Source organism: Triticum aestivum, chromosome 2D, assembly GCF_018294505.1.
Source record: "Triticum aestivum cultivar Chinese Spring chromosome 2D, IWGSC CS RefSeq v2.1, whole genome shotgun sequence".
In the NCBI taxonomy this organism is placed as follows: domain Eukaryota; kingdom Viridiplantae; phylum Streptophyta; class Magnoliopsida; order Poales; family Poaceae; genus Triticum; species Triticum aestivum.
This window is the reverse complement of record NC_057799.1, coordinates 599,195,632-599,210,890: the sequence shown is the minus strand read 5'-3', so window position 1 is coordinate 599,210,890 and position 15,259 is coordinate 599,195,632. Positions and strand designations below refer to the sequence as shown.

The following is a 15,259-nucleotide window of genomic DNA, read 5'->3' as shown; positions in this document are numbered from 1 at the left end:
CCGCCAAGTGTGGTGACGTGGCCAGCCTTTCGGCCTGGGTTGAAGCTTGTTACAAGGACCGATATGCAAGGTACAGATTGCAATTTCCTTTTTTATGGTGGGTCCTGTTAAGATGTATGCTCATGCTTATCCAATGGAGATCTGGTCCTTCTGGACCCTGCTACTTATACTGTTCAAAGAAAAGGAAAACTAAACCGTGTGCTATCCGTGGGCTCAATCAAAACAACGGGAGAGGTCTAGAAAACGGAAAGAAGAAGGTCGCCTTCAGCCGACGCGACGCGGCGACGGCGTGGACCTTTTGTACTAGTACTTCAGACAGACAGAAGCAGAAGCAACCAGCCGAAGCTCGTTCCTCGTAGACAGTTGGACAGTCGTCTCGATCCATCGTCCATCCCGTCTCGCCAGCAGCCGACCATGGCCGCGCAGGCGCCGCCGCCGCCGCCGCCGGAGCAGAAGATGATGGTGGCCATCGACGAGAGCGAGTGCAGCCACTACGCGCTCGAGTGGGCCCTGCGCAACCTCGCGCCCCGCCGCCTCATCCTCTTCACCGTCCAGCCCTTCTCCCCTCTCAGCTACCTCCCCGTCGGCTCCCCGCGTAAGCACCGCGCCTCTCCCCGTCCATCCAGTTACTTGTAGTACTAGCTAAATCGTATTGCTGGCTTCTACTGAAGGAGCAGTTGGCCCGTCGGTGGCGTCGCCGGAGCTCATCAGGTCGGTGACCGAGCACCAGCGGCAGCTCGCCCAGGCGCTCGTCGACAAGGCCAAGGCCATCTGCGCCGAGCACGGGGTATGTGAATCCCTTGCTAACTTGGTTAATTACTTCCTCGATCTGTTCAATGGGCGCGAAAATGGCTCTGAGAATTAGTAATTTGGGGGCAGAACTGGATCTTGGTTTCCCGGATTAGTTGACCGGCTATGTCTCTCTGGTTAATTGGTTGTGTGTGTAGGTTGATGCAGAGACCGTCATCGAGGTGGGTGATCCCAAGGAAACCATATGCGAAGCTGCGGAGAAGTTGAATGTTGATCTGCTCATCCTGGGAAGCCACAGCCGTGGGCCTGTACAAAGGTACCAATCATAATCCTTTTCTGCTCCTCGGGATTTTCTCTTGGGTTCCCGAAATGTGCCACTCCCTAGTGCTGTGTAGGAGTAAATCAATTAGTCAATGCGGTCCCCTTTCTTCGATTTTGTAGTGAAATGTATTTCCTGTCGATGCTAATTTGTGATGCTGTTCTTCTTATCTGCTTGCCATATGTGACTTACACCTGAATTGGAGATGGATAAATAATTATTGTCAAGAACTACCTTTCATTTATCTGTGCATAGATGGGTAGCAGTCTGATAAGCGCCGATTGGTGATTTCTGATGATGAGTGAAAATGAATATTCAGAGAAGTTACATGTGAGAATCTAAAGCAGTAATGAATGAATTAGTAAAACATGAAATAGTTTTGGGTAAGCCAGAGAAACCACTTGCCAGGTTTGGTCAACAAAAGAAATGTGGTTGTGAAGATAGCATGCTTATGTAGGACATACCTCATTCAAGTGACACCAAGTACTGATTTGTGATTTCTGATGAGTGACAACGAATATTCAGAGAAGTTACATGCTACTCCGTCCAGTGAGGTTTGAAAAGATGAAATCGTTTTGGGTAAGACAAAGAAATCATTTGCCAGGTTTATTCAACAAAACAAATGTGATTGTGAAGATAAGTATGCTCATGTAAGACATACCTCATTCAAATGACTTGTGTAAGTTTTCCGGGGAAAAACATGACTTGGAGAGGAATTGCACACCTCACAGCGAAAACAACTTGACATGAAACCTAGAAACACATCTAGAACTACTGTTTTTTGTTATGTACGGCATCTGTTGTTAAGCCTTAATATGTGTCGAACTCAGCTCTAAGCACCATAGCGCTGTTGCTGTGCAAGGTAAGATATGCCTCATTCAGATGACCTGCATGATTTGAGATGAATTGCACATCTCACAATGAAAACTGCCCAAACAACAACAAAGTTTTTTGTTACGTACGACATGTGTTGTTTTATCTCACATGTCGAATTCAGCTCTAAGCTCTCTAGCATTTGTGCAAGCTAAATACTTGGTTATCGCCTGATTCATCTTTTTGGTGTCTTAAGTGATTACATACATATCACCTAAATTGGGGGGAAATCCCTCCTTTTTGAAAAACAAAACATATCACCTGAGTTATTGTACTTGCCATGTTGTTCTTGGTGTACTATCCTTATTCATACTTTGTGTAGCTTTTACAATTAAATTGAGGTAGATTGTTCGCAACATGCAGAACTTAAACTATCTTACTTCCTTGTTTAAAAAGAAAACTATATTGTACTTAACCACCTAACAAGGACATGATGAGAGCCACAGTACTGTGCCAATATTGCTAACTTAGTGAAGAATCAAGTACTCATCAGTCATCACACTGCACCATCTGAGACACATTTGACAGGATGGTCCAGCGTCGAGTTGGTCAAAGTTCCTTCTTCTCCAACTAATGTGATTGCTGATATTGCTACTGCAGGTTTTTCCTTGGCAGTGTGAGCAACTACTGTAGCCACCACGCGAAGTGCCCGGTTCTTGTTGTGAAGAAGAAAGAATGAAACTCCGCTATCTACTGTATTCATGGACATCGTGTGAAGAACCCTTGAGATGTGTATCTACATGTTGTTTGTCACAGCATCTAGTTGCATACTTGCATATGAATAAACATACTTTGCCAATTTGAAAACAACTATATATTCAGTCTTGTACATGAACGAATAATGCCAAGAGGCAAACTGAGTGGTTGATTATTGGAACTGAAGTTGAAGATTCACGGGATTATCTTAGCAGCAACAAGGGAAAATTGAGCATGTGACAGTCGACGGGGGTTTCGTCGATTCTAACCTGCGTGCTTTGTTCTTCTTCGATGCCTTGCGAACAGACTTTTTGGGCACCTTGCATCTTTTTTTTTTCTTCGAAAAGGAGGATAACCCCTGCCTTTGCATCGGGCGATGCACACAGCCATGGGCACCTTGTATCTGCCTTGCAGCTTGGAGCTCTACTGGTCACCTGGTTGTTCGATCAGTCCGTAAGGGGGATACAATGGGAGGTCTGTGATTGCTACGAATTTCTGCTGCTGTGGAGATAAACTGATTGACATGAGCTATCTATGTTCCAAGCGATCACTGAACCTGGAACCCCAAAGACAGGCATGTTGCGACCCAAACGAACACCACTTTCACATCCAGCAGAGTGCTTGCATTTGTTTCAGCGTAATTACCATGTGACTAATAATCCATTCCATACCACATCCCCATCAAAGAATGGCTAACACAATCCCACCACAAAACGTAGCGTATGAGCACACTAACGCACACACACAAGCAAAAACACCCTGCATCTGCGCTGCATCACATGTAATGATTCACCAACCTAGCTACGGGCCCAAGGCTAACACACACACGACCGCACCGAACGGTAGCTAGTTGACGGCGGTGCAGACCCGGCGCACCTCGCCGCCGGAGCCGGTCTTGACCCCGATCCGGCCGAGCTTGGCCATGGCGGCGACGAAGGCGTCGAAGAAGGCGGAGGAGTTGGCGGCGAAGAGGTTGACGGTGGGGCGGGAGCGGCGGTCGGTGAAGAGCACCTGGTCGGAGGCGAGCAGGCCCTTCTGGTACCGGAGGTTGTCGAAGTAGGCGTTGTCGAAGGTCTTGGGCGTGGTCACGTCCAGCATGGCGAACGCCGTGGGCGGGTAGTTCATGGGGCACACCTTGCGCAGCGACCGCAAAAAGTCGAGGTTCATCGGCGGGTTGTACCGCAGCCGCTGCTTGAACGTGTAGATCCGCCGCACGAACTTGTCGCAGTGCGTCACCCCGATCGTGTGCGCACCTGTGGCATATATGTAACACAATCAAGGCACGAAACAGATTCAAACTTTGATTAAAAAAATGACAAACGGATGAATTTTTTGCTTTTTTTCCTTGAGAAAACAGTTCTTCAGTTTTACGGTTTTGCTAAGTCTCAGTCGACTGAAACGGATGAATTACTTTTAGCAATGAGAAAGATATTATTTTGCCAAATTAACGAAAATATAGCTAAACAAGTAGGCTAGCACACGCAAGTGCAAATTCAGGATCGGATGCAAGTGCTAGTGGACTTTGTCAGTTCAAAGGACGAAAGATTTTATGCAAAACAGTTGCGCTCCCGTGGTCCTGCCTGCACAGTCCTTTGAACTTTGCATGGGCCAAATTGGCCAGTTTAGTCAAAAGTTGCTGCTATCAGTACTTTGTTTCTATTTCGTGTCATCATAGGGTGGGCCTTCTTTGGCCCCGAATCCAAGCGTTCCGGTTATGTAAAAGCAAAGCATAGGATCTCACACGAAACCAAGAACATTCAGACAAAGTGTCTTGTGTGCCCGTGCACTGTGACTGAGATAGTTTATCATCCTCCCAATGTGGAATCAAACAAAAAACAAGCGTTAGCAAACACACAAACGGGCTCCTTTGTCTACTTGCTAGTAGTACTATGTCAGGAAACAGCACATGACTTTCTATGTGTTTCCAACGAAAGTAGATTCCGGGCCTGTTACTGTGCAAAAGAGGCCTCCATTTCCCCTCGAGGGAAAGAAATTACCTCTGTTTTATCACCGTGTCAGTGTTTTTCTACTTTCGAAGCAAACAAAACAAATGTGGGAGGCTCTTTTCATCGAAAAATAAGAGGGAAATGCAGTGCAGTGTGGAACAGTGAGCCGCTTTGTCCTCTGCTCCAAGCAGCAGGATGTGTCACGTGAAGTGCGCACAGGGCCAAAGAAAGATGCTTGCGCTGCGATCAACCTACTGCTTACTGAATGTTGAATACAATAATACGGTGCAAACGCTAACGAGGAATCTTTAATCACTGTGCATGCGAATGCGAGGAGGTGTGGTGACGACGGAAGGAAGGGAGGGAAAGCAGTGGTGTACCGGAGAGCGCGATCATGTCGAACTGGGTGAGGCCGTTGCTGGCGAAGAGCGCGTTGAGCTGGTTGAGGTCGAAGCCGGGGCCCGGGAGGACGTGCTTCACGATGGACTTGCTGAACGACCTGCCGTCCAGCCGGCCCAGCTCCACGCCGTAGCTCGGCCCGCCAGTCTACAATAACAACAGCAGCAAAATGAACTTGTCAGCAGCGATTTGTATTGCATTCCCATGGTAATCCTTACGATTTAGCGGGAGCCGTCCATCGGTCCATGACAGAGTTTCAGCAGGGAAGGGGCCTGCTGGGATATTTTCTCCTGGTGCTCCGAGGAGCACTCGTATCGTATCGTATGTAGGCTAAATTGTCCATACCTAGTCATGCATGTCAGTGGCCTACGACTCTACGGAATGGAAACTTTGGCTGCCTGCTGGGCGGGGGCACGCCTTGCAGTCGCAGGCAGCGTCCTCACAGACACAGGCACCCGTCACGGCCTCACGGGCAACATACAGACGACACCGAGCCTACAGTGACCCGGGGTTGCGCAGAACCCGACTAGCTTCCCATCGATCTCCTCGAATCTCATTTCAGGTCACGTCCCTGTCGCTGAAAGCGCCGGAGGCCCAGAGCAGAGGCCGGAGGCTAAAGAAGTACGCTGGCTGTGCGTGCCCCGGTACTCGCCCCGGAACCGCGCGGCGCATGCGTGCGTCGCGACGCGACCCGGCCGGGCATCCGGCCGCGCCCGACACGCATCACGTGTCCTCCGTAGGCACCGCCTTTTCGCGCTTCGGGAGGGACCGAGAGACCGGAAGCGATCGAGCCACCCTGCCGCATCTCTCTGACTCTGCAATGCAAGGCCCGGCCATGGGCGCGGATCACCGGCCGGCAGCGGGGCTGGACCATGGCTACCCTAGCCTATAGATGCAGCATAGCAGCATGGCGCGGTGCCTATCTAAAAAGTAACTGACGGGCGAGCTGGTCGAACAGTGTCACCGCGGCCCCGCCCGGCCTGGTGGGGCTGGGCGCGCTCAGCAAAAGGGTTGCGCGCACACGGCAAGGCCGGACCGTGGCCCGCCCGGCTGGGGTCACGGAGGAGAGAGTGAGAGGAGACGAGCCTGACTGCCTGAGCCAACCAGGACTTGCGCATTTCGGAGTCCTGGGGTCCGTGCGAGCCTGGCTCGACTGACAGGGGCGCATGCGTCCCGCTCTAGCTCCCTACGCCCGGCTACCCCGGTGTCACGGGATAGCGCGGCACGGCCCTTGTTTACACGGCGGTACGATGGCTGAAGTGGTAAAGGGATACGTACCAGGGAGACGACGTCGCGCGCGGCCATGGCGAGGATGTCGGCGCAGGAGACCTTGCCGGCGCACCCGGGGAGCGCCTCGACGGCGGCCTTGGCCTTGTTGATGGCCTCCACGGCGTCGGGCGACAGCGTGGCGTCCGCGCCGCTGTGGCTCTCGTCGTCCCCGTTCGCCGCCATCAGCATCACCGACGCGTCGCACCCCTGCGCACAGCAACAGAGTCACGGTCAGGGCACGGCGAGCAGCAATGCCAGCACGGCGGAGCAAGAAGGGAAGAGACGAGCGGCTTACGCGGACGAAGCAGTCGTGGAAGAAGAGGCGGAGGGTGCCGGGCGCGACGGCGAAGCTCTGCTGCACGTGCTGCGAGATGACGGAGCGCACGGTGGACTCGGCGCTGGGGCAGCTGCTGGCGTAGTAGTTCTGCCGCAGCTGCGCGGTCGCGGCGTCGAGGACGCACGCGAGCGCGACCACCGCCAGCAGGCCGGCGCACGAGAGGGCTCCCGCCATTGCCGGTCGAACAGGCCCCTGCTCAGCTCAGCTCAGCTCGGCGTGGACGCGCGCGCGTGTGGGCGAAAGGCACCGTGCGTGACTGACGCCGGTACGCACGATTTGTACCGGCTGCGCGCCTAGAGAGTGCGAGTGTGCGCTTGCGTGGGGGCGCGGGAGCGAGGAGGGAAGTGCGGGGGCATTCGCGAGGATATATAGGACCGGGGAAGGGTTGGTTCCGTTGGTGCGCGGCGGAGATGACGGGAAAAAGGAGCCGTGCGATGTGAACGGGAACATGAGGGGAACCGAGACGGTCGTGGACTCCAGCCGTTTACAATCTCGGCGCGGATGGATGGGACGCAGGAGTATCTTTTTCCTTTTCCGATTATCGATGAACTGAAACACTTTTTTAGTCCGAATAGCCTCCGGTGCAGAGCTGATCGATGAGCACTTGTGGATTTATTTATTACGTTTTTCGTTGATTTCTTTCTTCAATTTTGCAGCGGGGGATCCATTTCACTTGTTAGTGCTAGTAGAGCACAAACAACCATAATCACTGCTTGCTAAGTAGTGATTATACGCCGAGCTAGGAGTACTTGCTTTGCGAGTGATAGAGTAAGGGGAGCTTTATCGAGCAACAAAACACACTTGAGCACGAACCGCTATAATTATTCGCTGTGCCGTGTGCGTGCCGGAGCGACTAAAAGGGGCTTCATCGGAGAACAAAAGGCCAAAAAAGGATGGCCTCGTGTGGCTGCATGCACCATGTCTACAGTGTGGCGCTCAGGCTCAGCTCATCTCTGGCGCTAGTCCGCTTGCTTGCGCGCAGATTCAGTGGCCAGCTACCATCCAAAGCATCCTCACATGCCGCTGCCTCGTTGCGTCCAGCTTGCGGCCAGCACCCATGGCGCCCATGGGCATGGTAGACTAGCCAGGCCGCCTCCCTTCCCCTCTGTCCCGTCCGGCCGGTACCCAAGGCGCACGTCCCGGCGCCAGAGAAAAACAAGATTCACGGACATGCTGCATAGAAACGCGGCCGCTTTACCTACCCTAAGCTAGGTAGCAGGCCAAGATCATCAGTGACCAACATGCAGTGATGCAGTGCGGTTGTGCGCCGTTGAGACTTAATCCGAAGAGAAGAAATCAAATGTACTCCCTCCATTCGAAATTACTTGTCACAAAAATGAATGTATCTACAACTAAAATATATCTAGATACATTCATTTTTGAACGAGTAATTCCGAACGGAGGGAGTAGCTCTGCATGAACTTTTGTGTTGAACCCTAATACCTAAGCTATAGAAGTATCTTTTTTCCTGTGTCATCTTTGTCAGCCGTGGCCATGGTCGTATGCCTTCGCAGTAAACCTAACTTTCATTGTCTAAAATAATGTACTCCTTGAAACTAACCCTGGGGCACACGGCAGTTACACTAACCCACTACTCGCATTAGTTTACCATCAAACCGTACCTTGGAGCGCGCAGAAAACAAACAAACATCTCTGGAGCATTTCAGAACCCCAACGTGCAATGCTAGTGGCGCAGAGCGTAGCAGGTTTTCTTGGGGGAACGGCACTAAGACTGACTGATGATTAGTCTGGAGAGGCAAATGCACTAACCAGGGAGATGCAACTTGACGGTGTAGATTAGATTAGTGATGTAAAACCGAGCGCCTCTTCTGAAGCGCATTGGACGCGCCGTTTTCGGCAGACGCATCCATCTGCTTCCTCGGTTTGTCGCAACGGGAAAGCAGAGCGGAAAGGCTTTGTTTATTTCACCCGGCAGAATACGAGGGATCTTTGGACATTTCTGCTGGAATCGTCTCGCGGCAGCTGGTGGTAACCCATGAGGCCATCCATGACCTGTGTCTGTGTGGAGCAGGACCAGCGCTCCTTGCTTCTTCATTTTTTTTCTCTTTTGAGAAAGGACCAGCGTTCCTTGGTCCTCGGCGTCGCCCCTCATTTTCATCTATTTTGCGGAGGGTTTTCTGATATCTGTCGAACTGTGCGGTGTTCACTTCCTTCCTTTTTATCTGAACGGTAGCAGTTTGAGCAGTTAAGTGGTTTCTGCTTAAGCATCTCATTCAATTCTCTTGAGCACCAGCAGGCATTTGCGAGGGCGTCATATTAAGTGCGCAGAATGTTTGGAAAAAAAATATGCATATTACTTTCTTCGGTCGGGTTTATAAGCCGGACACGGAATTTTGGCCAAGGAGAAGTGAAAGGTCTGAGCGGTCGGATTTGGACACCTGGCTTTGGCACAAAGGAGCCATGGGGTCGATAGTTTTTCGATTGGCCGGTCACCAAAAGGATTTGCTTTTCTTAATATGTAATATGGGGTGGGGCTGGGGGGGGGGGGGTGCATGACGCTGACAGCCTAGCCCGGGTACACACGTCGCGTGCGGGGCAACGCGCGAGACGATGCACGTGGGCGCGATCGAAAACAACACAGGAAGGTGGCCCTAGTCGCACCCGCGGCCCAGGCGTCATGAACCCCCGAGAAAACTAGGCGGATGCGAGGTGCACGAGTAGATCGGATGGCGCAGAGCGTGTCAGCCGCAGACGGCGTGGAGGGCACTCTTGCGCGGCGAGGCCCCTAGAAGGCTGGTACTCCAGCATCCTTTACAGGAGTAATATGTTAACGGCAATTTCTGTGTTTTATGTTCATGAACACCTCGTCCATGGCAGCCTTCATTATAAAGTATTGATAAGTGATGCTATTTTTGGTCAACACTACCCATTACATGCAGAAACATGTTAAACAACAACACAAAGTTCTCTATCGGTTCATTGCAAATGAAGCCACAACCAAACTAGATGTATTGTCCATGGTTATTTAATGCCGATTAATGGCCCACATGACATCTTATTGCATGTTTGCCACGTATGTAGTGTCAAATGACACATAGACACTGTACTTTGCATAGGCCATGCGTGACGCGTCATCTGTCCAAAACAAGTTCTCCACCTTACCCTCGTCATCAATATTGATTCTCCATTAGAAATAGGAATCCTTGGTCCTCATCTCCTAGAAGTATGCAATATTGCTTCCCACATCTATGTGGCGGTTCTACATGTGAAATTTAGCTCGCTCATTGGAAATATCTTGTGTCGTGTAGGGTACATCTTGAGTACACGCGTAGAACCATGCAATCACCTACATCTACCTTGCAGTCTCGATGTTGTACCCGTGTATAATTCTTAAGAAGTCATTTTCCTCCTCGGGGATGTTTCGATGTGATGTCAGAAATTTTACTAGGGACGGCTTTTTGATGAGGGGATGGTTGTGGTTGCCGTCGAAATGGCCGAGAGTCCACCACACATCCCTATGCGTAACATGAAGGAAATATGCCCTAGAGGCAATAATAAAGTTGTTATTTATATTTCTTTATATCATGATAAATGTTTATTATTCATGCTAGAATTGTATTAACCGAAAACTTAGTATGTGTGAATACATAGACAAACAGAGTGTCACTAGTATGCCTCTACTTGACTAGCTCGTTAATCAAAGATGGTTAAGTTTCCTAGCCATAGACATGAGTTGTCATTTGATGAACGGGATCACATCATTAGAGAATGATGTGATTGACAACACCCATCTGTTAGCTTAGCACGATGATCGTTTAGTTTGTTGCTATTGCTTTCTTCATGACTTATACATGTTCCTATGACTATGAGATTATGCAACTCCCGAATACCGGAAGAACACTTAGTGTGCTATTAAACGTCACAACGTAAATGGGTGACTATAAATATGCTCTACAGGTGTCTCCGATGGTGCTTGTTGAGTTGGCATAGATCGAGATTAGGATTTGTCACTCCGTTTGTCGGAGAGGTAGCTCTAGGCCATCTCAGTAATGCACATCACTATAAACCTTGTAAGCAATGTGACTAATGAGTTAGTAACGGGATGATGCATTACGGAACGAGTAAAGAGACTTGCCGGTAACGAGATTGAACTAGGTATTGAGATACCGACGATCGAATCTCGAGCAAGTAACATACCGATGACAAAGGGAACAACGTATGTTGTTATGCGGTTTGACCGATAAAGATCTTCGTAGAATATGTGGGAGCCAATATGAGCATCCAGGTCCCGCTATTTGTTATTGACCGGAGATGAGTCTCAGTCATGTCTACATATTTCTCGAACCCGTAGGGTCCGCACGCTTAACGTTCGATGACGATCGGTATTATGAGTTTATGTGTTTTGATGTACCGAAGGTAGTTCGAAGTCCCGGATGTGATCACGGACATGACGAGGAGTCTCGAAATGGTCAAGACATAAAGAATGATATATTGTACAATGTTATTCGGACATTCGATGAGTTCTGAGGGTCACCGGATAAATATCGGAGTGCCGGAAGGGTTATCGGAACCACCAGAGAAGTAATGGGACTTGTTGGGCCTAGGGGAGAGAGAGAGGGGCTGCCAAGGGCTGGTCGCGCGCCCCCCATGGGCCTAGTCCGAATTGGACTAGGGGGAGGGGCGGCGCCCCCTCCTTCCTTCTTCTCCTAGTAGGACTAGGAAAGGGGGGAGTCCTACTCCTACCAGGAGGAGGATTCCTCCCCCTTGGCGCAATTTATAGAATTGAGCATAGTTATGAGAATATCTAGGCATGATCATGTATATAGGCATCACGTCCGCGACAAGTAGACCGACTCCTGCCTGCATCTACTACTATTACTCCACACATCGACCGCTATCCAGCATGCATCTAGAGTATTAAGTTCATAAGAACAGAGTAACGCATTAGGTAAGATGACATGATGTAGAGGGATAAACTCAAGCAGTGTGATATAAGCCCCATCTTTTTATCCTCGATGGCAACAATACAATACGTGTCGGTTCCCCTACTGTCACTGGGATCGAGCACCGCATGATTGAACCCAAAGCTAAGCACTTCTCCCATTGCAAGAAAGATCAATCTAGCAGGCCAAACCAAACTGATAATTCGAAGAGACTTGCAAAGATAACAAATCATACATAAAAGAATTCAGAGGAGATTCAAATATTGTTCATAGATAATCTTGATCATAAACCCACAATTCATCGGATCTTGACAAACACACCGCAAAAAGAGTTACATCGAATAGATCTCCAAGAGAATCGAGGAGAACTTTGTATTGAGATCCAAAGAGACAGAAGAAGCCATCTAGCTAATAACTATGGACCCGAAGGTCTAAACTACTCACATATCACCGGACAGGCTATGGTGTTGATGTAGAAGCCCTCCGTGATCGATGCCCCCTCCGGCGGAGCGCCGGAAAAGGCCCCAAGATGGGATCTCACGGGTACAGAAGGTTGCGGCGGTGGAAATAGGTTTTCGTGGTGCTTATCGATGGGTTCGGGGTACGTAGGTATATATAGGAGGAAGAAGTAGGTCGGTGGAGCTACGAGGGGCCCACGAGGGTGGGGGGCGCGCCCAGGGGGGCAGGCGCGCCTCCCTGCCTCGTGGCCTCCTCGTATGTTTATTGACGTCCACTCCAAGTCCTCTGGATCACGTTTGTTTCAAAAATAACTCTCTCGAAGGTTTCATTCCGTTTGGATTCCGTTTGATATTCCTTTTATGCGAAACACTGAAATAGGCAAAAAAACAGCAATTTGGGCTGCGCCTCCGGTTAGTAGGTTAGTCCCAAAAATAATATAAAAGTGTATAATAAAGCCCATTAAACATCCAAAACAAAATATATAATAGCATGGAACAATAAAAAATTATAGATACGTTGGAGACGTATCAAGCATCCCCAAGCTTAATTCCTGCTCGTCCTCGAGTAGGTAAATGATAAAAACAGATTTTTTGATGTGGAATGCTTCCTAGCATATTTCTCAATGTAATTCTCTTTATTTTGGCATTAATATTCAGATCCGAAGGATTCAAGATAAAAGTTTAATATTGACATAAAAATAATAATACTTCAAGCATACTAATCAAAGCAATCATGTCTTCTCAAAATAACATGGCCAAAGAAAGTTATCCCTACAATATCATATAGTCTGGCTACGCTCTATCTTCACCACACAAAATATTTAAATCATGCACAACCCCGATGAGAAGCCAAACAATTGTTTCATACTTTTGGTGTTCTCAAACTTTTTCAATCTTCACGCAATACATGAGCGTGAGCCATGGACATAGCACTATAGGTGGAATAGAATGGTGGTTGTGGAGAAGACAAAAAGGAGAAGATAGTCTCACATCAACTAGGCGTATCAACGGGCTATGGAGATGCCCATTAATAGATATCAATGTGAGTGAGTAGGGATTGCCATGCAACGGATGCACTAGAGCTATAAGTGTATGAAAGCTCAACAAAATAAACTAAGTGGGTGTGCATCCAACTTGCTTGCTCATGAAGACCTAGGGCAATTTGAGGAAGCCCATCATTGGAATATACAAGCCAAGTTCTATAATGTAAAGTTCCCACTAGTATATGAAAGTGACAACATAGGAGACTCTCTATCATGAAGATCATGGTGCTACTTTGAAGCACAAGTGTGGAAAAAGGATAGTAACATTGTCCCTTCTCTCTTTTTCTGTCATTTTTTTTGTTTGGGCCTTTTCTCTTTTTTTTATGGCCTCTTTTTTTTCGTCCGGAGTCTCATCCCGACTTGTGGGGGAATCATAGTCTCCATCATCCTTTCCTAACTTGGGACAATGCTCTAATAATGATGATCATCACACTTTTATTTACTTACAACTCAAGAATTACAACTCAATACTTAGAACAAAATATGACTCTATGTGAATGCCTTCGGCGGTGTACCGGGATATGCAATGAATCAAAAGTGACATGTATGAAAATAATGAACAGTGGCTTTGCCACAAATACGATGTCAACTACATGATCATGCAAAGCAATATGACAATGATGGAGCGTGTCATAATAAACGGAACGGTGGTAAGTTGCATGGCAATATATCTCGGAATGGCTATGGAAATGCCATGATAGGTAGGTATGGTGGCTGTTTTGAGGAAGATATATGGTGGGTGTATGATACCGGCGAAAGGTGCGCGGTATTAGAGAGGCTAGCAATGGTGGAAGGGTGAGAGTGCGTATAATCCATGGACTCAACATTAGTCATAAAGAACTCATATACTTATTGCAAAAATCTATTAGTTATCGAAACAAAGTACTACGCGCATGCTCCTAGGGGGATAGATTGGTAGGAAAAGACCATCGCTCGTCCCCGACCGCCACTCATAAGGAAGATAATTAATAAATAAATCATGCTCCGACTTCATCACATAACGGTTCACCATACGTGCATGCTACGGGAATCACAAACTTTAACACAAGTATTTATCAAATTCACAACTACTCAACTAGCATGACTCTAATATCACCATCTTCATATCTCAAAACAATTATCAAGTATCAAACTTCTCATAGTATTCAATGCACTTTTTATGATCGTTTTTATTATACCTATCTTGGATGCTCATCACTTTTAGGACTAAAATTTCAACCAAAGCAAATTACCATGCTGTTTTATAGCACTCTAAAAATAATATAAGTGAAGAAAGAGAGATCAATAATTTCTATAAAATAAACCACCACCATGCTCTAAAAGATATAAGTGAAGCACTAGAGCAAAAATTATCTAGCTCAAAAGATATAAGTGAAGCACATAGAGTATTCTAATAAATTCCGAATCATGTGTGTGTCTCTCTCAAAAGGTTTGTACAGCAAGGATGATTGTGGAAAACTAAAAAGCAAAGACTCAAATCATACAAGACGCTCCAAGCAAAACACATATCATGTGGTGAATAAAAATATAGCTCCAAGTAGAGTTACCGATGGACGAAGACGAAAGAGGGGATCCCTTCCGGGGCATCCCCAAGCTTAGGCTTTTGGTTGTCCTTGAATTTTACCTTGGGGTGCCTTGTGCATCCCCAAGATTAGGCTCTTTCCACTCCTTGTTCCATAATCCATCAAATCTTTACACAAAACTTGAAAACTTCACAACACAAAACTCAACAGAAAATCTCATGAGCTCCGTTAGCGAAATAAAACAAACCACCACTTTAAGGTACTGTAATGAAATCATTATTTATTTATATTGGTCTTAAACCTAATGTATTTCAACTTCTCTATGGTTCATAAGCTCCGTTACTAGCCATAGATTCATCAAAATAAGCAAACAACACACGAAAAACAGAATCTGTCAAAAACAGAACAGTCTGTAGTAATCTGTATCAAACGCAAACTTCTCGAACTCCGAAAAATCTACCAAAATAGGACTACCTAGATAATTTTTTATTGAACTAATGCAATTGGAATCAGTATTTTATCACGTTCTGGTGATTTTTAACAATTGTTTTCGGGAACATAAAGTTTCTTGAATTTGCAGCAAGATCAAATAACTATCATCCAAGAAGATCTTATAGGTTTTACTTGGCACAAACACTAATTAAAACATAATACCACATCTAACCAGAGGCTAGATCAAAGATTTATTACTAAACAGAAATAAAAAGCAAGAAAATAAAATAAAATTGGGTTGCCTCCCAAC

At 47.5% G+C, this 15,259-nt stretch overlaps 2 protein-coding genes across 2 annotated transcripts; one reads left to right on the top strand and one right to left on the bottom strand.

The window, feature by feature from the left end:
* Window positions 1–371: 371 nt before the first annotated feature.
* Window positions 372–2,836, top strand: LOC123054856 (universal stress protein A-like protein; the record flags this gene model as incomplete). Its single annotated transcript, XM_044478722.1, is given in 4 exon segments — window positions 372–595; window positions 672–787; window positions 948–1,066; window positions 2,543–2,836. Coding segments are annotated over 4 exon segments (495 nt in total). The 3' UTR covers window positions 2,622–2,836.
* Window positions 2,837–3,239: 403 nt separating this feature from the next.
* Window positions 3,240–6,937, bottom strand: LOC123054855 (peroxidase 50). The gene is made up of 4 exons (XM_044478721.1): window positions 6,548–6,937; window positions 6,262–6,459; window positions 4,965–5,130; window positions 3,240–3,891 (listed from the first exon to the last, which is right to left on the bottom strand). The coding sequence occupies exons 1-4, from the start codon at window positions 6,761–6,763 to the stop codon at window positions 3,485–3,487; spliced, it is 987 nt and encodes a 328-aa protein (XP_044334656.1). The 5' UTR covers window positions 6,764–6,937; the 3' UTR covers window positions 3,240–3,484.
* Window positions 6,938–15,259: the final 8,322 nt, after the last annotated feature.

Bases quoted from the DNA above. Each gene is read 5' to 3' on its own strand.
- LOC123054855 (XM_044478721.1), bottom strand. From the start codon at position 6,763: ATGGCGGGAGCCCTCTCGTGCGCCGGCCTGCTGGCGGTGGTCGCGCTC. The intron at 5,131-6,261 runs GTACGTATCCCT...TTGTTATTGTAG, and splicing joins CGCGCGACGTCGTCTCCCTG to ACTGGCGGGCCGAGCTACGG. The intron at 3,892-4,964 runs GTACACCACTGC...TATATGCCACAG, and splicing joins CGACATGATCGCGCTCTCCG to GTGCGCACACGATCGGGGTG.